This window comes from Euprymna scolopes, chromosome 43 (assembly GCF_053919585.1).
Source record: "Euprymna scolopes isolate OS-2025 chromosome 43, ASM5391958v1, whole genome shotgun sequence".
In the NCBI taxonomy this organism is placed as follows: Eukaryota; Metazoa; Mollusca; class Cephalopoda; order Sepiida; family Sepiolidae; genus Euprymna; species Euprymna scolopes.
Genome location: NC_136524.1, coordinates 48,952,565 through 48,977,824, shown reverse-complemented (window position 1 = coordinate 48,977,824; position 25,260 = coordinate 48,952,565). Strand labels below are relative to the sequence as shown.

Here is a 25,260-nt window from a genome sequence, read left to right as displayed (position 1 = left end):
AAAAATATCGGCGAAAAAAGTAACCTCTCCATGTAGAAAATTACCCAGTTGCGGGTGAAGGAATTCATGTTTTTGGCCAATTTTTTTATATCTATCTGTCGAAAGTTTTAGGCAGACATACAAATATACATACATACATATATACATTTAAACAGACAGGTGAGATTTATATTATAGACTTGCCTGGGTGTTTGGAGGTGTGTGTTGAGCAAAAAAATAAAAATAAAAGGTTGTAGTAGCAGGCAGGCTCGGCCCGTGATGTGAAGGTGGAAAAGAAAGTGGAGGTGTGTGTGTGTGAGGGTGTTGGTTGAGCAAAGAAAAAAAAAAGGAGTAGTAAGCAGGCTCGAACCCGTAACACGTCAGAGGAAAAAGAGGTGGAAAAAAAATTTAAAAAACTATCTTATCGATGAGCCTACCATGCTTCTGACGTCACAGTTGATCGAAATAACACCTTTTCTGCAATGTTGTTTACGCAAGCTTTGAATGACTTGCAAAAAAATGTCAGCAAAAAAAAAAAAAAAACAGCCCTCCCTGTACAAAAGTGCACAGTTGAGAGTGAAGGAATTAATGTTTTTGGCTAATTTTTTTTATATTTATCGTCCGAAGGGTCGAGCTTCAAAATGATACTGATCTTGTGAAAATCTGTCGCCTCTCTCTGTCAAACGTTTTTTTGAGACCTACAAACATACATACATACATTTAAACAAACAGGGGAGATTTGTATTATAGATGTTTTAAAAAAGTGTACTATAGTTTCTCTATTCAAAATTTGTGCTAACCACGCAACACACATCGATCCACACTTTATAACAACTATCACTAACATATTCCTTTTCTCTCTACACGAGGGTCCTATCTCATGGGTTAATACCACCAACAGATTAAGAAGAAAAATGTCTTCTTTGAATACGTTATCCTTACAATGAAAGTTTCAGAAAAATAAAAATTTAACCATTTGATAAAAAAATCATAACATTATTGGTTTTTCTAAATTTTCAAATTACAAAAATAATGTTTTCGAAAAGGTTTCCCTATATTATTTTATCCTAACAGAATCTATAGAAATTTCACGGAATGAGAAATATATTTAATCAATAAATATGTTTGATAAAGCTGATATTTTTCTGGATGGTGCAAAAAAATTAGTGCTTTTGGACAGAAAAAGCAACATGCAGCAAATATGAGTTTATTAACATTTCTATGAAAATGGTGTCAATTGTATTTTAAATATAGAACTGATCCAAATGAGATGAATTAATAAATATTAATAAATAATCAGAAAGTAATATTGTGCTACATAGTTCAATACAAATAATAAAATCACATTGTAAGAGACAATCTTTAATTTACTCCTTCAGTCCAGCATCTCTTGACAGACCATTCTTTTTTTTTTTTTCCCCCCTGTTCCTTTCGAATGTTCTCTTTTTTGTATAATATTTTTCTGACTTCTTTCTTCAGTGAAATAAGTGCTGCATATCAAAATTACTACAAGTTCCTTTCTCATACCATTGCAACAATGTTATTATAATGATATTCGAAAATGAGGCTCCATCAAAATGGAGATTTTTGTCCACAATTGCTAGCTTGGCCTTTTTGAAGCCAAATTTCATGAATTTGGCTTCTTTTTTTTTTTTTTGAAACAGTTTAGCCTTCAAAAATTGTATTTGGCCCTTTTTAAAGCATAACGTATGGACTAAGGAAGAAAGGAAGGAACAAACAGAATGTTATATAGATTTTATTTATTTATTTACAGACAATATTACACGTCTTGTTCCAAGGAGAAAGTTTTTCATTTTGATGAAAATAAGAACGAACTTTATTCAAAAGGTAAGATAATAATTTACATTTTGTAACATGGCTTATTGGTTATAGTCAGCTAGCATACTTTTTAATTTCTGCGGAGCGCTACTGGAAGCGGTGACAATTCATTAGTCCATTAAAAAAGTAAATAAATAGAAATACACGTGCAAATGACTGATTCCTTTGAAAATGACCCCAAGTCTGCAGTGGAATGAGGTTGGTTATCGTCAACTAGCGTACTTCCTAACTTCCAGCATAGAGCTACCGGAAGCGGTGACAAGGCAAATAAGTTTCTTCACATTTATTGCTCTCCAGTATTTCTATTGTGAAGCGATTTATTGAAATAAAATATAAGCAAAGGACATTATTGAAAAATATACAATAAAAATTAACAAAATAAAAATAACACAATTAGTTTTTATTTGCACTTTTGATAACAAAATTTTAAAAAAAATAAAAGTTTTTATTTTATTTGTAATTTTATAAATAATATATATTTATGAAATTCTAAAAATAATTTTTTTTTTAATTTAAAAAATATATGTTTAAAATTATTGAAGTTAAAACAAGTGAAATTATTAAAATCAAAGTAACAAAATTTCAAATGTCATAAAAAAAAAACATATCCAATACATAATATTCCCAAAATAGTTTTAAAAGATTTTAAAAAGCGTTTTCAATAATTCTTTAAAAAAAAGAGTGCAAAATGTGTTTTCAATGATTCTTTAATATCAAAATAACAAAAATTTAAATATCATAAAAAAAAACGTATCCAATACATAATAAAAGCGAAGGGACAGATTTTCTTTGTCATCGCTTCAAGGAGCACTACAATGCAAAAAATTATGAAATACATTAGCCGGTTTATTTAATATATAAATTTGAATTACATTTAGATTTGATTTTGCAATCTCAAGTTCTTTTGTGAAGCAAAGGCTAGTGTTTATTTCATTTCTGTAGCACTAAGCAAATGAATAGTGTATGCCATCCCAGAGAAGAGGCTGGTATCCACTTACACAATTGGGGATGAACGATGAGGAATTGCAGTTAAAGGCCTTTGCTAAAGGGACATTACTTTGGTTCAAAAGAAAGACACCCATTTATTTAAATCTTTTATTTAAATACGTTCGTTTTGTTACTTAAAAAATGTTTTGTAAATATATATTTTTTCTTTTAAATCTTCCAAAGTTTTGTAAATATATCTTTTTAAAATCTTGCTCGCGAATATTCGACCATGTCTGCTATTTGACATGTTTATAAACAACCAACGCCATGTGCTTGTGTCAAGGTCGAGTCACCGGTGTCACTTGAAATGTGCGCCGGTCGTCAGCAGTCGTCGTCTTCTGCTACAGCGTATCTATTCTTTACTTGGTTCCAATGAGGAATTGCAGTTAAAGACCTTTGCTAAAGGGACATTACTTTGGTTCAAACTAAGAATGAAAGCCTTGTTTCCAGTTAATGAAAAACAGTGGACATATGTGATGCCTCCGTTCAGTCTCAAGAAACAATGGACACCCATGTAAGGGTTGCACAATCTTCAATCACACCTATACTGAATCAGCACTGTTTGGGTCTAGTGGCAAGGAGAGGCCTAAGACTGACTGGAAACAATGCTAAGATAAGCAAAGAAAACATACAGCACTTGGAATTCCTAAATGGTCACCCATTTTAGTACTGACTAGTCTCATCATTGCTTATCTTTGGTGATCTGGTGGGAACTTTAGGGCTACTGTCAAAGTATTCAATCTAAGAAAATTTAACACCAATTTACAAACGTCTGGAGGCTTAGTCAAGGAAGTGCTTTATGCTGATGATGCTGATTTTGTGTTTCATTCAGAATGATATATGCAAAATATAATGAATTGTTTTTCCACTGCGTTTGACGCCTTTGGATTAACTATCAGCATTTAGAAGCTACTAGTCTCTCGCTCCTTGACAAGATTCAAAAGAGAGTCGCAAACCTGATAGGCCCTGAACTGGCATCTAAGCTTCAGCCTCTGTCCTATCGACGAAATGTTGCATTCCTCTGCCTGTTCTACAAGTATTTTGGTGGTGAATGCTCTGACGAACTGCAATCACTTGTGCCCCCACGACGTGAGCACCCTCGACAAACCCGACAGGCTGCTAAATCCCACCCCCACACTGTAGAGATCCCTAGGTGTAAAAGATCTTTCTACTCCAATAGTTTCTTCCCCAGAACCGCTAGACTTTGGAATTCCATTCCAGATCCCTCCTTCCCCAACAGTACTGACGTGCAGAAGTTCAAGTGTAACATGAACCGACATCTTGCTGCCCAAATCCCTACATAGTACCCCAGTAGTTGTTGTCCCTGATAGTAGCCCCCTACACCAAAGTGGCAATTTGCCTTGTTTGGGGTGAAAATGTAATTAAAAAAAAAAAGAAAAATGAAGGGTAATATTCACCCCTGCACCATACATTGAACCAAATATCTGTGTGTGGAAAAGAGGGTTAAATGTTGTAGACACATTTGTGTACTTAGATAGCACAATCTCCAGAGATGGCTCCCTGGTTGCGAAATACATTTCTGCATTCAGAAGGCCAGCATGGCATTTGGAATACTAGAAAAATGGCTATGGGGTGACCGTTGGATCTCTGTCAACACTAAGATTAGTGTTTACTTGATCTGTGTTCTTTCTGTTTTACTTTGCTCATTGGTCAGTGTTGGACAACACAGCATCATCACTTAAAGCAACTTGAGAGATTCCATTAGAAATGCCTCCGGCAAATTCTGAATGTAAAATGGCAGTCACTGATACCTGACACAGACATTCTCAAGAAAGCTGAGTGTTTGAGCGTTGAAGCGATAGTGATGAGGAATCGGTTGCGCTGGGCAGGTCATGTTGTTCGGATGGCGGATGTGAAGCTGCCGAAGCAGTTGCTTTACAATGAGCTTAAGATTGGGAAACGTCCCCAGAACTGAGGAAACTCTAGCGAAATGCTGGCCCAAATGGAGAAAGCTAGTTAGAGGTGGATCTGAAGTTTTTGATTGGGGCAAAATAGATCATGCTGAGCTCAACAGAAACCTGAGGAAAGGCAATATGTCAGTTTTACCTGATGCGTTGAACAGTTGGAAATGCTCCTCTCAGAAGCTGCTTACATTAACCACAAAAAAGGATAGAAAGAGCAGAAAAGCAGAGGCAGAAGTGAAACAAGTTTCAATATTCAAACTTTGTCTGCTACATATGTCGCAGACTGTGCAAGTCAACTGCTGGCCTGAAAAGTCATCTTCGGGCTCATGGTCATGGTTTGGGTGTTACTGACAATTCACTTGGCAACTATGGTGAGGATGTTCATGAACATTGAGATGGCTAGCATTTGTTAAGACAAAGCAAGCAATTGCCATATATATATATATATATAATTATTTTTTGCTATAATAATTAAATACCTACAGACACTAGTGTTTCATCCTTTCGGGAATCCTTAGTGCAGGGTGTCACGATTAACACCAGTCGATAGATTCGAACCTGGCAACAAAAACCATCTCTGGCTTGATTAGCAATCGGCTACCATTAATCGTATGAAAATAATTATTAATTGAATTAAACATATTCTTTTTTTAAATGTTTTTTTACGTCAGTCAGTATATGTGTGTGTATATATATATATATATATATATATACATATTGATTTAAAAAAATTTTATTTTAACTCTTTATTTTCATTTTTTATTCATGTTTTACTTCATTTTTATCTTTATTTTTCTGTTATTATGAGTTTATATTATTTTTTATATATTTCTCCCTATCTATCTCTTTTTTAGCTTTTTTTTTTTTATTTGAATCAATAAATTAGAGTAGAGGAAATATAATTATGAAAGTATAACTAACAGAGAGACCATATTATAATTTAACTCTTAATAAATAAAAACTCATAAATATAGATTAATTTATATTGAAATGTTTTAAATATTAATATTTATTTGAATAAATATAATCAATTAAAATACAAATTGAATTTATAACTAAACTACCGGGGGTACCCGGCGTTGCCCGAGTGTTTGTTTCCGGGACGGGGGGGGGGGGGTTAAAAAATGTTATGGTAGGTAAGTAGGAAGGATCAAACCCGGAGTCATGAGTAAAATAGGAAAATAAAGTGTGAAAAAAAAAACAAAAAAACATCTGCAACGTTAACAGTTCGGCCACCAAGAAAAGTCCATTCCAGTTGTTTAGGAAAAAAAAAAAAACGACTACGGTAGGTCGGCGCGAACGTGAAAATATAATGTGAATTGTCCAGCACGCTAACCACTACGCCACAGAGCACTGCAGCTTAGTTTAGTGATTTTAAATAACTTCACATGAAAGAACTACGAAGCCAAACCGGTGTTCTCTTCTCAACTGTTCCTTGTGAACGATCCCTAAACGGTGTTAAGTGGTGGCAGGGGGAGGAGGAATTTATTAGAGAGAAAATATTTTACCACTTCCATTGATCTTAACCGATTTTGGCCGTGACTTCTCAGCAGAAAAAGTATAGAAATCTAAGATTATCGAGGAATTTGAGAAATAATAAGCCTATAACACACCTCAGATATTGTTCTGCCGTTTGTGCATATTATATTTGCATGAAATATCTTGATTTTTAATCCTATTAATGTCAAAATCAGACGGGAAAAAATGAGTTCATTTTATTTATATAGAGATAATATATAGTAAAATAACAATAAAACTAGATAAATATATAATTTATCAATACAATAAAAAAAAACTGTTAAATAAAACTAGGTTATATAAAGGGAAATAACTCATTTAAATTAGAAATTGAATTATCAACCTTTAACTGATTTTAAACAAATTATGATAAAAATATCACTAAGGTAAATTATAAGTAAGATTAATTAAATGACAATAAAAGAATTTATAGTTTATGTAATAATAAATGTGATTAAAATATTAATAAAATTGAATTCTATATGGGTATAAGATTTATATCAAATCAATAATTGTTATTACCGGAAATAAAATACATGTATTTTGTAATTTGTTTCATATAAAATTAAATAAATATATAGACATATGTTATGTATATTACAGTTATTGATATCATCTATATATAGGTTAATTATAAATAATAAATAAAATATTTTTTTAGTGGTGTATATCAAATTTAATACAATTTATTAATATGGAAATTTTAATTTTAATGACTTTAATTGAAAATTCCAAATGGCATAATAAAAGATAAAATAAAAATAATTGCAATTTCTCTTCCAATATTCGGATTTTGTAATCATGCCCAAATACATTTTATTTTATTTTAATGGATTGATTGTGGCCTTTTCTTCAGAAGAGTTAAGGGCAAAATAGATTCATTGATTGATATAATAATTAAATTAATGATTTTGTGCTACAAAACAGTTGTTGTAAAGAATTGTGCATGTTAACGTATTTAAAGGAATAAATTGTAAGATGATCAACATCTGGAACTCTGGAATATACACTTTTGTCATTTATTTGTTATATGCTCTCTAATAACATTGAGCTTCATAAATTAAGGATTGGTATGAATAAAAGGTGAAATATAATTGAAAAACATGTTTTCACAGAAAAAAAAAAAAAATATATATATATATATACGATGAGAATAATGGAAATAGTATTCTGACAAAATAGAGAAATAAAAAGGAACAAACCGAGTTATGTGTTCAACATTTTGTCTTTATTATTTAGGAAGTCTCAAAATAAAGATGAAACATTGATGAACACATAACTCAGTTTGTTCCTTTTTATTTCTGTGTGTGTGTGTGTGTGTGTATATATATATATATATATATATATATATATATATATATACACCACCAGACTATCCATTCACGTGAAATCACCTTTTTCTTCACCATATTCCCTCTGCTTCACTTTTTTGTTATCAAGTAAGATCTTTTACTTGTTGTTTCATCAAATACTTTTGCATGCAAAATCCGATCCCGCATTTTGCTAATTCCTACCCTCTGATGAGAAGGAAAGTATTTCTTCGAAATTCCTCGGATTAAGGACTATCCACTTATCTAGTGTTTCCTTTTCAGATTAAATATGTTTTTAACTCTTTTTCAAAGTGTTTTTTAACATGTTTTATTAACTGTTTGCTCATATATATATATATATATATATATATATATATATATATATATATATATATATATATAGTAAAACTAGAAATAATTATGCCTCAGGTGAAGTTTTAACACAGAATCTGTAAGTAGGCTGTTATAATCAATTAAACTACTTCAGCATGGCTAAAGAGTGCTTCACTTGACAGAAGAAATAAATGTGATAATTGTGTTCAGGATAAGATTTAAATTAACCAATAGCATGGTTATCAACGAGCCCAACATGGTGGATGAAGGGGGAGTATGAAATGATAACACTACGCCCCCTCTCTTTCTTTTTCTTCATGCCCATTTGTTGCAGAACTAGTCCCTGGAGCTAGGGTGGATTCAATCTTCTTGCCATTACTCTTGTCCCACTTAGTAGATGTGAATGAATATAAACATTTCCAGTTAAATTATATAAGAACTAGTAGAGATACTCGCTGTCACCTAGGATCCTAATTTCTATAGATTGCAACAACAAAAAAAAAAAATAGAAGTATAGTGAGATCTCTCTCACAAGGTTTTTGCCTTTGCCAGAATGGAAAAAAAAACAAACAGAAAATTACAACAAGCTCACCTTAAAACTTCAACGTAAATTTTATTAAAGTAAAAAAAGGTCCATGGTTGCAAAAGATGTGTCATCTTCAGCTATCTGCCATTATGGGTTGGTAACATTCCCGAAGGGAATAATAGTTCGTCTTTGATAAAAGCTGGGTAGGATTCTCGCTGATGAAGAAATGCGCAGGTTGGAGATGTTGATTTGACTTCCAAGTCGGGCTGCTAGCTGGGCATACATGAGGAGTCCATGTAGAAACTGTCCAATGGCAGGTCAAACAGTAGACCTAAAAATTCGCCCTGACAAACATTAAATTGAAGCACAAATGTGGAAATAAAAATTCACCCTACTTAAGGGCATTGGTAATTGCAATAATAAAGTTCCGCTCCACATTTGGGTATTTAAAACATCTCAAAGGAACAAGTAATTTTGTTGCCTCGATTTGAGTGAGAAATCCAGTCTGTTCCTCCCTGCATCCTTTTGGATTCGAGTGAGTAATCCACGTGTGTCCAACTTGACGTCTTTCTGGATTCTGATCTGAAAAGAAAATTTGGCGTCAAAGAACTTTCTCGGCAGCCAGTTATAACATGCAATCTGATTGGTTAAAACAAATTCGTGGACAGAGAAACCGTCCAATAAAAAGCTTGCTTATTTCTGCAGAATTTCTCACAGTATAACAAAGCAACCTGAAATCATTTTTGAAGAAAATGAGAATAAAAATAATTATATCTAAACTCACAAACCATCTCTACGAATGATACACTAGCGGGCAAGGACGATATGGTGATATAATAATTCAATACATAAAGCAAACTCTATTTTTTCTCATCCTCTTTCCCTCTCTTTAAGGCAATAAGAGAAAGAAAGAGAAAAGGACACAAAGACTTCCTTTCCCTCTTTTGCAGCCAGATTCATATTAACTGCTGCTATGTAGGTCATTATTTAAGATGGTATACGTTTGAAAAATCTTCCAATGTGGATAAATTATAATTAAAAAAAAAAAAAATTAACCCTTATCCTCAAATGACCTCCAGGCCTTGATAAGTGCCCCCCCCCCTCCAAACATAACTATTAAATTGAAAGACATTTTTTTTTTTTTTTTTAAATATATGCCAATGTTCCACAAAAAATAATTGGCAAACCAGTATTAAATATTAGGAGAAAGCTATTGGCCCTAAAAAAAATGTGAGAAACCGGTTAGTTTTACTTTATATACTAGTATAACGATATGTGTGCCACTCTTGGTGGCCTTGTTGGTATTTGATTATATTGTCAGATTGAAAAGAAGAAAAAAAAAAAGCTACAAATTTGTTACATATAGCAAGACACAATGGTTTCCCAGGTATGGAAATATTAAAATTACAGGTGTGACCTGTGATCCTATCTAGATTGTTTACAGTTTACAGTTTGGATCACCAAGGTCAGTGGACGGTGTGATAGACAAATCTGTCATAAGGCATTTTCTAGAATCTTAAAATACAAACGTCTCTGAATTGAGAAAGCTGAAAAAGAAAGGTTATTAATTTATAATTTCTATATGCAATTGAGCCATAGAGATTATCAAAAAAAAACACACAAGTAAGCAATTTTAAGTCTACTTACCCAAGGAATCCATGTCATTCTGAGATAACCCCCCCCCCCAAGACTTGGGGGGGTCACTGTCGCTAACTAAAATCGTCCAGAAGAAACAATCCAAAACACTTTAAATAAAAAGTACAATTAGACATTTTTTTTCTCATCTAACTCAATATTGTAACATCTATTCATTAATTTTATACAAAAAAAAGAACAACTGTCGAATTGTTATTCATTTTTTCTTGTTTAAAAATGACCACTGCTTCTCAGTTGTACAACTCTTATGATCAATGCCAGACGTCTGCATCCATGATGTTAACAATGTCAGGTGAGTGTTAATCTGACCAAATGGGACCCTTTGATAGCTGCAGTCTTCAACAGAACAGCAGCCATTTTGCGAGCAGATACCAAATGACCACCTGAAACCTAGGAATGACCAAAGTATCAGGGACGTCACAGGGAGAAGAGTAAAAGGGTTAGGGTTAGATAGGATTCATTTTAAAACATTTTTTTTCTTTTATGTTTTAGGCACAATATTTTTTTTTTGTTTTTAATTTCTAAATTTTTTATCTGTAAGTAGATATTTTTATTTTTTTAAACAATTTTTTTCTTTTCTTTTAGGAGATGTTGATTGTTCTCGAACAAAAATATTAAATGAAGAGATTGGATATAACAAGGTTTGTAGGTTTCTTTGCTTCGTCATCATTGGTTGAATGTTTGTTTTTGTTGGTATGGATGGCTTTTAGTAATTGATTTCCAAAGTAAATACAAATGTCTAGAATTTCCCCTATGTTAAAAATTAAAAAACAAAAATATGCACGTCATACAGATTTTTGTTTGTTTTTTGTTTTTTAATAAAAGGAAAATTCTGGACATGAACAAAAAACTATCTTCCAGTGTTTATTTCATATTTTTATTTATTTCAGGATTATGAACCATACAGAATCCTCATTATAGACAAACCGCTGGATCCTAACATAAAAGTAGGTATAATTATATATATATACAAACTTATGTCAACCTAATAGCATATGTAATCAAACAGATATAATTTAAGGAGAGCAGAAAGTGGTCCTTGGTTTTACTTTTGGCAGCTTCCCTTATTTTCTCTTTTAGTCTTTGCATTCTGACAAAGAGGGAAGAATTGCTGTTTTCTCTGGATCCAAAAACAGCAATTCTTTCCCCCTTTGTCAGAAACATTGTTCATGGAATGTTTTTCTTTTTAATTTTTTTTTTTTTTTATTACATTTTCACCCCAAACAAGGCAAATTGCCACTTTGGTGTAGGGGGCTACTATCAGGGGCAACAACTACTGGGGTACTATGTAGGGATTTGGGCAGAAAGGTGTCGGTTCACCTTACACTTGAACTTCTGCACGTCAGTACTGTTGGGGAAGCAGGGATCTGGAATGGAATTCCAAAGTCTAGCGGTTCTGGGGAAGAAACTATTGGAGTAGAAAGATCTTTTACACCTAGGGATCTCTACAGTGTGGGGGTGGGATTTAGCAGCCTGTCGGGTTTGTCGAGGGTGCTCACGTCATGGGGCACAAGTGATTGCAGTTCGTCAGAGCATTCACTATTAAAATACTTGTAGAACAGGCAGAGGAATGCAACATTTCGTCGATGAGACAGAGGCTGAAGCTTAGATGCCAGTTCAGGGCCTATCAGGTTTGTGACTCTCTTTTGAACCTTGTCAAGGAGCGAGAGACTAGTAGCAGATGCACCAGCCCAAATGTGACAGCAGTACTCCATACATGGACGAATGGTAGCCTTATAGAGGTACAGGATACTTTCGGGTGTTAGTAGTTGTCTAGCACGGTAGAGAGAGCCCACCTTTCTTGCAGCGGCCCTGGCAATGCCTTCAATGTAATTGTTCCAACTCATGTTTCCTATAAACGTTAGGCCAAGGAGTTTGAAAGATGTACTCTCAGATAAAGAGTCGTTGGCCATTGCTATAGGTGGTAGAGAGGGTTTCTTGTCATTATTGAATGAAACTAGTTTAGTCTTGGCGGCATTGAATGTGACCAACCATGTTTGTCCCCATTCCACTACAGATTGGAGGTCTTTCTCTAGTGTTTCTGTAAGGAAGGACTAAAGGACAAAATAATGGAAGTGAGTGTTAGGAGGCTGACAAAAATAAACCCAAGGCCCACTTTCTACTCTGCGAGATTGGTTTTTAAGTGTCCCAGACTCTGGGGTGAGCAACGCTAGCCTATGTCTCCCGCCTGTTCTCTATGCAGTCAGTTGACAGGGTTGATACATATTGTAAGCAGTCAAGTAACTTCTTACACATTCCAGCTAGGTTTTCTTTAGTAGTCTTCAGAAACTTTTAAAGCAGTCTGACGCATGTTTTTTTTTTTTTTTTTTTTTTTTTTGTTTTTTTATATATATATATTAAGTCTTTTCAACTTGAAACAATTTTTTTTCCAGCCCAGCAAGAACAATAACAAAATAAATATTGCAGAGATTGTATTGCCAAAACAGTCAGCAGAGGAGTAAGTTTTATACATTTATAAGTATAATTTTATAAGTATAATTTTTATAAGTATAAGTAAGTTTTATACATTTATATAAATTTTTAGAACTATGATAGACCTTACCCCAATTATCACCAGATTTATGGTAGCTGTGTAAGAAGAGTGCTGTTGTATAGCATCGAGTGTTGGAGCCTACACAGGCATAACTTGCACGGTTCCAAAGAGATAATAAGGCAAGGTTTAGGTGGATATGCAACATAAAAGCCAGAGCAGATCCAGAACATCAGGTCAGGCGCTACTTGAGAAATTGTCCATCACAAAACTTAATGTCCTAATAACACGTTAAAAAAAAAAAAAGGTTATATTAGCACTTGCAGAGACCTAAGACTAAGCAGCAAAAGGAAGGTCATGCATCCTAAAAAGGACAGAAGGAAATGATCAGACAAGATCATACCCTTAACCCTTATCCTCGAGTGGCCTCTTGGTCTCGATAAGTGGTGATGCCTATGTAAAAAAAAAAAAAGAAAAAAAAAGACCATAAACAATGGCAAATGGACACAATCCTCACAATAGTGGTCACTAAAGATTATAGCAAATTATTTGGCTCGCTAAAACTTCCTTTTCATGAAAGAAAATCTAATTTCTTTCTCGTTGTTGGGAAAACTTTAGTATAAGGATAGCCAGGTAGCGCCAAACCTTTTGTCGAAGGGAACGTAGATAAACCTTGATAGCGAGCGAGTGATACGATGTTCTATTTTTTTTTTATCTTATATTCTGCTGTTCAGCAGTTTTTTGAAGTTGGCTGATAATTCAGTCAGATAGGTTGACAGAAGAATTTTGGTTGTGTTGAAATTTAAATAAACTGTTGTATACATATTACCTTAATTGGATAAATAGGTGTCCAAAAAACATTTTACATATTGGATGTTTACAGAGGTAAATTTATTTCCCTTTGGCATTCAAGTCGTTAAGTATTGCTTATCAGAAACTGAAGAGGCCACCCACGTCCACTGTGATGGTTGTTAATTGAATTGCCTGGTTGGGGTGGGTGGCGGATTATCCACATATATATGTGTGTTTCATCCTTTTTCAGGAATCATCAGTGTGGTAGATGACTGCTTTTCCAGTCACACTCTTCAAATGTTAGATTCAAGTCAGTTTAAAGTTTAATAATCTTTTTTATAAATTTAAAAGGATTAAAATATTTACTAAAGAATCCTTAGGTTTAACTACTTTAGTATTATCAAAGTTAGAATATAATATTCATATCAAAAAGGGATGTGAAGACTGTAATGAGACCTTGCATAAAAATATTGTATCCAATCCTAGGCACCATAGTATATAATGTTTCAAAAATGACTAAGGTGATAAAGTGATTAAAATATTTCCAACAAAATCTTTAGGTTTAACTACTTTACTAGACATAGTAATTTAGATATAGAATTCAAATTAAGAAGATATGTGAAGACTTTAATGAGACCGCATATAAAAATACTATATTCAAGTTGAATAACCCTTTTATGAATTTCTATTTAACAGATGCCATAAATGGCTGGCCTCATTTCCAGAATTTCAACCAGTAAGTTTTTTTGTTTTTTTTTTCTCCATCAGAATCCCAAAAAAAAAAATTTACCGAGACATGTGATTTTGGAGTAAAATTTCAATGATAAATCATACAGGATAGCTCGGAATCATTACGTTTACCTACTTAACTAGATATGGGATTATAATATTACTAGCGGAGGGGTGCAGCCGACATTGCATGGTTATTAAAAAAAGAATTGTGATGAGGGGGGGGGGTAAAATTTGCTTAAATATATTTTAATTTATATAAAAAAAAATTGCAACAATGAGGGAAGGGGGGTCATAAAATCCGCTTAAATATGATATTCTAATTTATCGTAAAAAAAATTGTGACTTGGGTGGCATTAGCTAGAATGCAAACCAAAAGCAACATTTGTAAGCAATAAATGGAGACAGACAGTTGTAAAACAACAAATTGAAGAAATGGTTACGTGCACTTTAAAAATAAAAGATACGGTTAAAAACACGAAAATGCTGTGTCACAATGTAAAATGGATGAAAACACAAAAATAAAAAAAGAACGCAGTGGAAAAAAGTTAAAAATAAACGTTTTTATATTTATTGTGTTAAGATAGGATAGAAAATACTTATTGTGTAAAAAAAAAATGGCGCAGGCTCGATGCAAACTTGCAAAAGATAACACTGTAAGCGAGCACTCTATTCATCGGATTAAGACACTAATGATGTTATCACATTGCAAATTTATCTATTTAAAAAGAAAGTTAGAAACTCACATTTGCACATGCGTGTTTAAGAGTCAGTGTCATAGCAAATATTTTTATATCACCTTCAAATAAAACAACATTTCTGCACAAAATAAATGACTATTTTTTTTCCAATTTTTTGATATTATTTGTCCGAGAGATCACTTTGTCTAACAGTGCCACGTTTGTGCCTGTTTGATGCAGATTTAAAAAGTTTTTAGCAGATATACATACAAACACACAAACACAGGCATTTGCTCTTTATATAATAGACTAGTGGAGGAATACCCGGCATTGCCCGGGTGTTTTGGAGGTGTGTGTTGGTGGGGAGGGGGGGGGTAGATCAAAACAACCCTGTTTAAAAAAAAAACAAAATAAAAAAACAGTTGGCCGGATATGTGGAGGTGTAAAAGAAAAGTTTTAGTAGGAAGATAAGCTTGAACCCTGAAGTCTTGACGTGAAGGTGGAAACGAAATGAAAAAAAAAAGCCTGAGACCTAACCATCTAACTACAAGGGGAGAGGAAGTGATAAGTGTCTTAAGTGTTTATAAAGTAAAATTGACATGTGCGAGAAAGTTAAGCCGCATGATGTTTGACCTAGTTTTGTGCTGGAAGGCAGTTTCTTTTCACCCCCCCCCCCATCATTCGCTTTTTTTATATTGAAAAGCGTAACGAAGACGAAAATAGCGCATAAAAGTCAGACAAATTCAAGATAGCCGCAACCCTTGTTCTTAAGTCATAGATATTATGATTTAGACAGCATATAAAAAGTTTTAAGGAGTGAGCTGACCGAGAAGCCCGACAAAAATAACCTTTAGTGGACATACACAAAAATACACACACACTAACACACATTTTCGCTTTTATATATATATAGAAGACTAGCATGGATACCTAGCGTTGACTGTGTGGATATAAAGTTAAGTTTGGACACACCTGCTATATTAAGAATATTGAGCACTTTCATCGATACTCCAGAACAATTTAGGTCCTGTATATGACCTTAAACTATATCCGATGAGTGAGGCCCCAGCTTGCGGGCTCTGGGAAGTGTGAAGCCACCCTTTAATTGCCATTGCTCGCAGGTCCACTCTGACCCGGAGTGGTAGTACCTGTTAGGGTCCCAACTATGGGTTAAATAGAAACCGATTTGCAAAAAACAAATATATTCTATTAAAAAAAGTTTTCTTCAAAATACTGAATTCGCCATTGAATAACCTGAAAAGGGTTGATATGCCATAAAACAAAAATAACTAAAAATTAACCAGAACAATTTAAAAAAATAAAAGAACAGAATTGCCCCCCCCCAAAAAAAAATGAAGTACGTGACAACCTCCCCACCAGATATTTCAGCAGAAGGGATACGAAAAGAAGCACTTTTTGTTGCCCGTGAGCTGGAACCTCCACTCCTCTAAAAAAAATAAATAAAAGAATCCAAACAATTTTTCTTTCAGTCAAAATAGCAGCGAGTCCCCATGCAACAGAAAAAAAATGATTTGCGGCAGCTGGGTTCATCCTGAAAGGAAGAAAAGGAAAAAAGTTACTGGCAAAGGCACTTGCTGTTATGACCATGACTGCTTATGACATCATGATGCTGCAAAATAACGTTTTTAAACATAGTTTCAAAACACGCTGCAAAAAGTGACCCCCCCCCTTCCAAAAACTGGTCCAGTTAACCACCACAGAATTAATCTTTTTTTCTAATTTTCACATATTATGCATCCAAGACATTGCTCTTTAAGATGGTACCAGTTTCGACTCAGATGCATCTGACAAAAGTTTTTAGTCGACATACAAACACATAGAACAACTTTCCTTTATATAATAGACTAGCGGGGGTACCCGGCATTGCACGGGTGTTTGTAGGTGTGTGTGGTGTTAAATAAAAAAGAACCGGGGCGGAAGGGTAGGATCGAACCGGAAGCCCTGAGGCGAAGTTTGAAAATAAAATCGACCGGCCAGAATGAGTTAGTGAAAGATGTGTGAATTTATTTAAGAACCAAATTGACGGGTGCGCGGCTGGAAATCGTCGAGCGTGATGACGACGTAGGTTTGTTTGTTATAAGCGAAGTAAAAAAAGAAAACAACGTTGACACTTAAGCGGGGAAAAAAACACAAAAAAACTAATGAAAGGCAAACGAACGATGAAAACAGAAAGATGAACACGTGAAAAATGGCTTAAATAAGCCTGTTTCGATATTAAAATTTTAAAAATCGGTGGGTACCCGGGTGTTTTTGGGTGTGTGGTCGGGGGTGGATAAGCGAAGTAAAAAAAACAACAGAAGAACGAACGTTACGTGAAAAATGGCTTAAATAACACTGGTTCAATATTTAAATTTAAAAAAAAAAAAAAAAAAAAGACATCTCACACCACGATTTAAACCCAAAACGTTTAGATAATGAACCAACGCACTAATCAACTGAACTAACGCGACATACATGAAATTTATTCAGTTTTTCAACTATTTAAAGTAAATCAGGTCATGACGTCATCTGACACATGCTATTATTTTAACCTACAAACACTAGTGTTTCCTGCTTATTCTATCATCAATGTAAGAGTATCGATATGGTTTATCATTAAGTTATAAAAATCTTCTTTTTTTTTTTGTACCTCAGATTATCCGGGATATTGATACCAATTTGAAAAAATTTCATCGAAATTATATGGTGCTGCCTCATTTCCTAGAAAACACATCAAAATATCTTATGGACTTATCAGAAGATTCTGTGAAGGTGAGTAATTTCCTCTTTTAAACCAACGCATTTCAGGTGAAAACATTATTATGTGCTGGTGTGTTCTGGCGAAATTACGAAAAACTTTACGAAAAATGATCCAGTAAAAAAATAATTACAAGAAGGTCAGATTTATTTAATCATCGAATTTTAATGTAGAAGAGTTGTGCGACTAATGCAGTATTACAAATAAGGGAGATAACTCTTGGCTTAAACTGACTTAAATTAAGAGTCCATTATTTGTAAACACGATATCTGGGAATGTAATTGTGGCTGATTTTTTTATTTAAACTGTTTCTAGCACATCTACTGGATCGTTTTTCATAATTTTTGTAATTTATACTAATTTTGACATGACATGTAAGTACATAATGTTTTCACCTGAAATATATTAAAACAAACAAAAAAAATGATGGCTGCTTCTTAATTTGTATTAATTAAACTTACTATAAAGACTGTTCATCTAATATCTGCTTCCTCCTGTTCTGGTTGGGCACACAATCTGGATGAGTTCAACTGACTTCCTCCAAAGGAACACGTGTCTAGGGAATATTAAATTCACAAGTGCCCTCCATTTACTTGTGTAACCCACTTGGAGGAAATGATTTGGTTCTTATCCAAAATTCCCCCAAAATATAGAAAACTTTATGATGTGACAATGAAAATATCATATTCCAAAATTATGTAAATTGATCAAATAGTTTTGTTTTTATAAAGAAAATAATTCTTAAGTGATTAATGGGAATTTGTATGAATTACAACATAAATCTGGTTAGTTTGAATTATTGTTGAGTTATCTCCATTCATTTCTTGAATCTTTAAAATGGTAGGTAAGACAGTCTCTTCTCAGTTACTTATAAAATTTGATTTTCTTTATAAAAAGATAAAACTACTTAATTTAAGTGATTTTTTTTTTTTTTTTTTTTTTTTAAATATATTTTCGTTTTGTCCATCATACAGATGTTTCTTTTTTTTTTCTTTTTTTTTTAATTACATTTTCACCCCAAACAATGCACATTGCCACTTTGGTGTAGGGGGCTACTATCAGGGGCAGCAACTACTGGGACACTATGTTGGGATTTAGGAAACAAGATGTCGGTTCACGTTACACTTGAACTTCTGCATGTTAGTACAGTTGGGGAAGCAGGGGCCTGGAATGGAATTCCGGAGTCTAATGGTTTGGGAAGAAACTACTGGAGTAGAAAGATCTTTTACATCTAGGGATCTCTACAGTGTGGGGGTGGTATTTAGCTGCCTGTCGGGTTTGTCGAGGGTGTTCGTCGTGGGGGCACAAGTGTCTGCAGTTCGGCAGAGCATTCACCATTAAAATATTTGTAGAACAGGCAGAGGGATGCAACATTTCGTCGATGAGACAGAGGCTGAAGCTTAGATGCCAGTTCAGGGCCTATCAGATTGGCGACTCTCTTTTGAACCTTGTCTAGGAGCGAGAGACTAGCAGCAGATGCACCAGCCCAAATATGACAGCAATACTCCATACATGGGCGAATGGTTGCCTTATAGAGGTACAGGATACTTTCAGGTGTCAGTAGTTTTCTAGCACGGTAGAGAGAGCCGACCTTCTTCGCAGCGGCCTTGGCAATGTTTTCAATATAATTGTTCCAACTCATGTTTCCTATGAATGTTAGGCGAAGCAGTTTGAAAGATGTACTCTCAGACAGGGAGTCACTGGCCATTGCTATAGGTGGCAGAGAAGCTTTCTTGTAATTATTGAAGGAAACCAGTTTAGTCTTGGCAGCATTGAAGAATGTGACCATCCATTTTTGTCCCCATTCCACTACAGATTGGAGGTCATCCTCTAGTGTTTTTGCCATTTCTTTAGTTATGTGTTCATTTGTTTTCCTGTCATGCCTGTTATAGAGTATGGTGTCATCAGCATATATATCCATCTCAGAGGCAATTTTGTCGGGGAAGTCATTAATAGATATTAGGAACAATAGAGGTCCAAGGATAGACCCCTGAGGCACTCTCGCATTTATATCATATTGTTTAGATGTACAACCATCGAGGACAACCTGGATTTTTCTCTTATCTAAGAAGGATTTAATTATGTTAAGTATTCTACCAGTGATACCGTATGATTTAATTTTCCTGAGGAAACCCTCATGCCATACCCTGTCAAAAGCCTTAGATATATCTAGAGCTACTGCTCTGCCCTCCCCTGCTTTGTCCAGTGAATGGTATATACGCTCAGAGATTACAGTGAGGATGTCTGCTGTGGAACGGGCTTGTCTAAATCCATATTGTTTGTCAGTCAGAAGTTTAGCATCTGTAAGGTGCCGGACTAGAGCATGGTTAATTATGGTCTCAAATATTTTAGCGAAATGTTGGAGGGGGTTAATGGGGCAATAATTTAATGGGTCAGTTCTTTCACCAGAATTCTTGAATACTGGTACCACAGAAGCAGTTTTCCGACAGCCCGGAAAGCAAGATTCATTAAGGCATTTGTTGTAGAGTTTGGAGAGAACTGGAGCTATTTCGGCTGAGCACTTTTTTAATAGCACAGCTGGGATGAGATCAGATCCACATGCTTTTGAAGTGTCAAGGTTTTTTATGGTAGCATGCACCTGAGCAGGGATGATTTTTAGATCGTCTAGCGTGCCATCTGTCCGCAAAGGAAAGTCAGGCAGGGGGTGGTTGGAAGGGGGTCCAGTGTGGAGTTTGAGGCAAACCGTCTGGCAAGCATATTAGCCTTGTCAGTTGCTGAGCAAACAACCTCATGATTGTTGGTTAGTGGGGGAATTGTTGATTGCCCATTATTTACTACACTGTTGTAGATTTTCCAGAAGACACGAGTTCCTAATTTTTGTGCTTCGATGCGTTTTTTAGTGGTTTCAGTAAATTCTCTCTTAGCTATCGCTATTTCTTTCTTAACGTTACTTCTAGCTTCTATATACTGCTGTCTGTTTGAACTGGACTTATGTCGGTTAAATCTGCCTTTGAGCAATGGCAGTTGCGCAAGTAGAAGTAAACCATTGGGCAGAGTGGGGCTTGCTATAAAATTTCCGCATGGGAACATGTGCTTCAATTGCTGTTTTGAACCATTCAGTGGTTCAGCAGGAAGAGAAAAAATATTTTCCCATGGGGCATCTCTGATAAGATCTCTGATGGCTTCCCAGTCAGCCTTTTTATAATATCTCGTTGTTTTGAGCACTGGCTCTTCAGTTTTGGGTCTAGAGTTTAGGGCGATTCTGACCATTATCACTGCATGATCAGTGTTCACGAGTGGGCTGTCAGCATTTGTTATACAATCATCGGGAACTGTGGTCAGAAACAGATCTAGAAGTGGTGAGTGTTGTTCTTGCTGGTCAGGGGAACAGGTTGGAAACATAACCATTTGTGATAGGGAGTGAGATATAGCGAAACTATGTGTTGTGCTGCCCGCTGCATGTGTGTGAGTAAAGAATTCAAGCCAGTTTTTGTGGTGAACATTAAAGTCACCAAATACATGTACTTATGCGCTAGTGTCGAGGGTGAGTGCTGTGTCTATGCTGTCAGAGACTTTGTTTATTATGGTGCAGTCCTGGGTCAAGGGAGAGCGGTAGAGAAAATAAAAGTAGCTAATGTTATGTTATATGTTTAGTCTAAAGCACATAAAGGCTTAATCGTCTGTTTCTAGGTTTGTTTCTCTAGTCAGGGGGAGGGTGTAGCGAATGTAGACTCCAAGTCCGTGCATATGTCTGTGAGAGTCCTTACAGCAGAGTGGGAGATAGCCAGGCATGTTAAAGTAGTTAGAGGGGATGGAGGAGTGTAGGTTAGTCTCGCTTAGTGCTAAGATATCCGGGGTATTTGTTAGGAGAAATGCTTCAACATCAGCTAAATTAGTTCTAAGTCCACGGATGTTAGTGAATGCAAGCCTCAAGGGAGGAGACAAGTTGGATTTGTTTGTCCCTAGGCCTGGTTTAAGCTTATTTTTTGTATTGTACTGTCATCATGTTTTTAAAGAATTTCAGTTAGGTAAGGGGGAGCTGAACAAGAGGTTATGCAGGGTATCAGACATGCAACACAAGTAGACCGTTAGCTGACCTTTCTTCAACTAGGACTTTATTTTATTTTTTTTTTAATATATGGGGAATTCTGGACAAGGACTGATTATTCTGATGGCATTATTGTTTTTTTTTTTATATGAAGATTTTGCCATCCTCTCCCCATCAATCATCTGTTACTGACCAGGCTCAACATCCCTTAAATCTGGTTATCTAATGAGAACTAATGTCAGTGTATTTTTTTTTTTTTGTTTTTTTTTTTTCCATTTTCGCCCCAAACAAGGCATATTGATACTTGGACATATGGGGCTACTATTTGGGATCAAGGGAACTGACGAACAAGATGTCTGTTCATGTTACTTTTAAACATCTGCATATTAGTACAGTCAGGAAAGCAGGAAACAGAGAGGGAATTCCAAAGTCTAGCAGCAGTCTCTGGGGGAAGAAGGTTTTCTAGCATCTAAGAACCTCAACAGTGAAGGCTGCTTGTCGGGTTAGTCAGGAATATCTAGGCTAAGGTGACACAAGGGCTACGAGTTCATCAGAGTTCATTCCATTACAGTACATGTAAAACAGGTATAGGGATGTGACAACGCAAAGGTTGGAGCCTTGCAGATAGTGTGTGATTATACTGCGTGTAGCTGCATTTAATGGTATTGTTTTATAAGTTCTCCAACCTTGTGATATACAGCATAATCACATTGACACACTGATTCTCATTCGATCACCAAAGTTAAGCAATGCTGAGCCTGACCAGTACCAGATAGGCGCTGTATGCAGGAGGACAGCCACCACCGCAGCTCCTTGCAAAAACAGAACATTGCCATCGCCCCTTACTGGGATATACATGTGACTTCGGACTGCGTATGAATTTGATATTCCCTAGACACTTTCTCCTTTAAAGGAAGCAGGTTCAACCCACCTAGGGTTAATGCCGCTGGCTGACAACCTTTTGATGTGACCTGAAGACAGGAATTTTCTAGCAGTGTGTTGTATAACCCTTATTCTGATTGTTGTCCCTTTTAATCCAATGCAGGTTCTTTATGGCACTCACATGTTAAGTTAAGTTTTTATTCCCGTCATATTAGTTTGATAGTGTTATGGCATGGAAACACTAATTCCAGTTGTAAATGAAAGATTAATATCATTTGGATAAACTCATTTATTTAAATAAACTTAGTTATTTTGACTTGACTTCTTTTGATTTTTGGCGGCATTCACCCAGTATGAGTTAATGAGTTAAGAGGGCTCTTCCCATAGAACACACAGCATCTGGATGGATGAATGCAAACCATGCACAACTGTTTGCAATGGCCGAGATAGACCAGCGATGGTGTGTAACCACATCTTTAGCTGACCTCTCAGGCATCTTCACCAATTTTTGAGTAGTTCTGGAACTATTGTCTTGTGGATCATGGATGAACTCTCCTACGTTGCAGCACGCAGTGTGGCCAAACTAAAAAGTCTCCTCTTTAAAAGAGTTTGGTTAAGAAGGATCATGCATCATCCTGCATCATGTCCAAATTGGTGTATTGAAGATAAAACAGTGCCAATGGACCTGCAGAATTTGACAAATGGTATAGATCAAGCTTAATTATTTACTAAACAAAGAATACATGAATGCAGGCTAGATACACCTCAAAAAAGGTTAGAGGTTACATCAACCGAAACGTTGTGAAAATAAGACTTATGAATGATGAGAACAATAGTCTGAAGAATCTAAATAATACAAATTCTCAATCCTTATCTAAAAAATTCGGAAACCTTTTATAACAGTTGTTTTCAAGTCCAATGTTAACAAATTCTTGTGTTATCTAATTTGGACCGTTTCTTATCAGTTTTCACATTGTTTCACTGTCTTCTTGAAAAAAAAAAAATCAGTAACTCTTATCCTCGAGTTTCCTTTGAGCTTTAATAAGCGATGACTTGTTAATACATCAAAAACAAAAAAGAAAAACATGGCAGAAGAGAACCCAGCAGGTGTGTAACTAAAAAGCATAAAAATTGAATAAGCCATTGTCTGTTTTTTGAATGTTTTCTGATAACTCTGTGTTTCTGTCTTCCTCCTATCTTCATCCCTCTTTCCCACTCCCTATATCTCTCTCTCCTTTTTGTTTTCATAATTTTAGAGATGTTGTATATCAACAACGCCACCATTTCATTCAGACGCTCGACTTTTAGCATCTCTTGGATTTGCGATTGAATGGTATGTAAAAACTTGTCCTTATTCTTCCAAAAAAAATTTTTTGTACATTTTATTTGGTATTTAAATAAATTATCCTAATGTCCTGATAAATTTCATATCTATATTATATTTGGTTCTTATTTAGAATTCAACTTAATTAAAATAAATAAAAACTACAGAAAAATTGGGTACTTGTATAGTTTAATCAAGACATTAAAAAATGAAAATATCGAAAAAAAAAAAAAAAAAAAAGTTTAAATTGTACGTATCTGTTATGGAACAAAGTTCTCCGAAAAAAATTTCACTTCATTTCATCAAGTAGTTTTTTTTTTTTTTTTTACAGCGAAAAAACAATTTGTTATGATACCGAGCAAAAGGTTCGATTTTTACAAAGAAAAGCTAGTATTAAAGATGGGGCGGGAGTGTCGGCGCTTTAACTGGAGTTATCTCCCTGTGGCGTGTTAAAAATTTTCATAATGGCTGATTTCAACGCGCTCTCATAAAAACGTGTTTTTCTGCTGTAAAAAAAAAAAAAAATACTTGATCAAATTAAATGAAATTTTTTTTTTGAGATCTTCAGTCCAAAACGGATACGTATAATATAACCTTTTTTCATTTTTTAATGTCTTGATTAAACTGTACGAGTACTGAAAAATCTTAATCATGTACGTAGATGTCATATTTTTAAAAAAAACCTACTTTATCAAGTAGTTTTATCATTAACTAAGAAAGTGGGGTAATCATGGCTGGTGCAGTGAATGCACGAGTACATGTTCATATCATTATGAAAGTATACATGTAGTGCTGACACCATTATTTAATGGAATTTTTGGGTGGGTGGTTGTCCAGAATGCAACATAGTTAAAAACAAGAAAAATGCAGAAAAATCTTCGATGCATGTACTCATCTCTGAATGAAAATGTCATATTCCAAAAATCATATAAATCGATCTAGTAGGTTTTTTTTAACTAAAAAATATCAAATTTTATGAGTAACCAAGTGTTTGTGCTTTGATCCACCATATAATATAATAAAATACAGGTTGGAACAATAAATTTGTCGCCCTAAAGAAAACAACACTACAGCTTTATTTTAAAACATTTATTGAAAAAAATCAATTTAGGTAATTTGATTGTGTAGTAGAGTTGATATCTATTCAATGTAACTACTTTCAGCTTCAATCACCACTTCGATACGGGTCTGGAACAGCAGTGATCAGGCTGGCTTTAGTGTTGTAGGAGGTTATGTTGGTGATGTTCTTGATGTATGACTAAACGAAGTAGTCCAATAGATTCGAGGTCGAGGAAGGAGGGTGGCAGTGACAGATGGGTACAAAGTCTAAGCACTCCTGAAGCCTAACCTGGTTCTCTTTGGACATGTGGGCTGACGTCAAGTCCTGCTGCCAGCAGCCATCTGATTGCACTAGGGATCACCACACTCTTCAGCACATCCAAGTACATTTTGGTGTTGACTTTCAAGCCGACTTTGAAGATGTCATGATGGCATATCAAGATGACTTCGAAAATGTCAAGAT

At 34.9% G+C, this 25,260-nt stretch overlaps 1 protein-coding gene across 1 annotated transcript in view; it reads left to right on the top strand.

The window, feature by feature from the left end:
- Nucleotides 1–25,260, top strand: part of LOC145268334 (ankyrin repeat domain-containing protein 27-like) — a 93,460-nt gene that overhangs the window by 36,328 nt on the left and 31,872 nt on the right. The window contains exons 4-10 of the mRNA XM_080123828.1: nt 1,754–1,827; nt 10,659–10,714; nt 10,964–11,020; nt 12,467–12,531; nt 14,053–14,092; nt 17,421–17,537; nt 23,671–23,747. Coding sequence (XP_079979954.1) covers nt 1,754–1,827; nt 10,659–10,714; nt 10,964–11,020; nt 12,467–12,531; nt 14,053–14,092; nt 17,421–17,537; nt 23,671–23,747 — 486 coding nt within the window. The remainder of the gene's footprint in view (nt 1–1,753; nt 1,828–10,658; nt 10,715–10,963; nt 11,021–12,466; nt 12,532–14,052; nt 14,093–17,420; nt 17,538–23,670; nt 23,748–25,260) is intronic.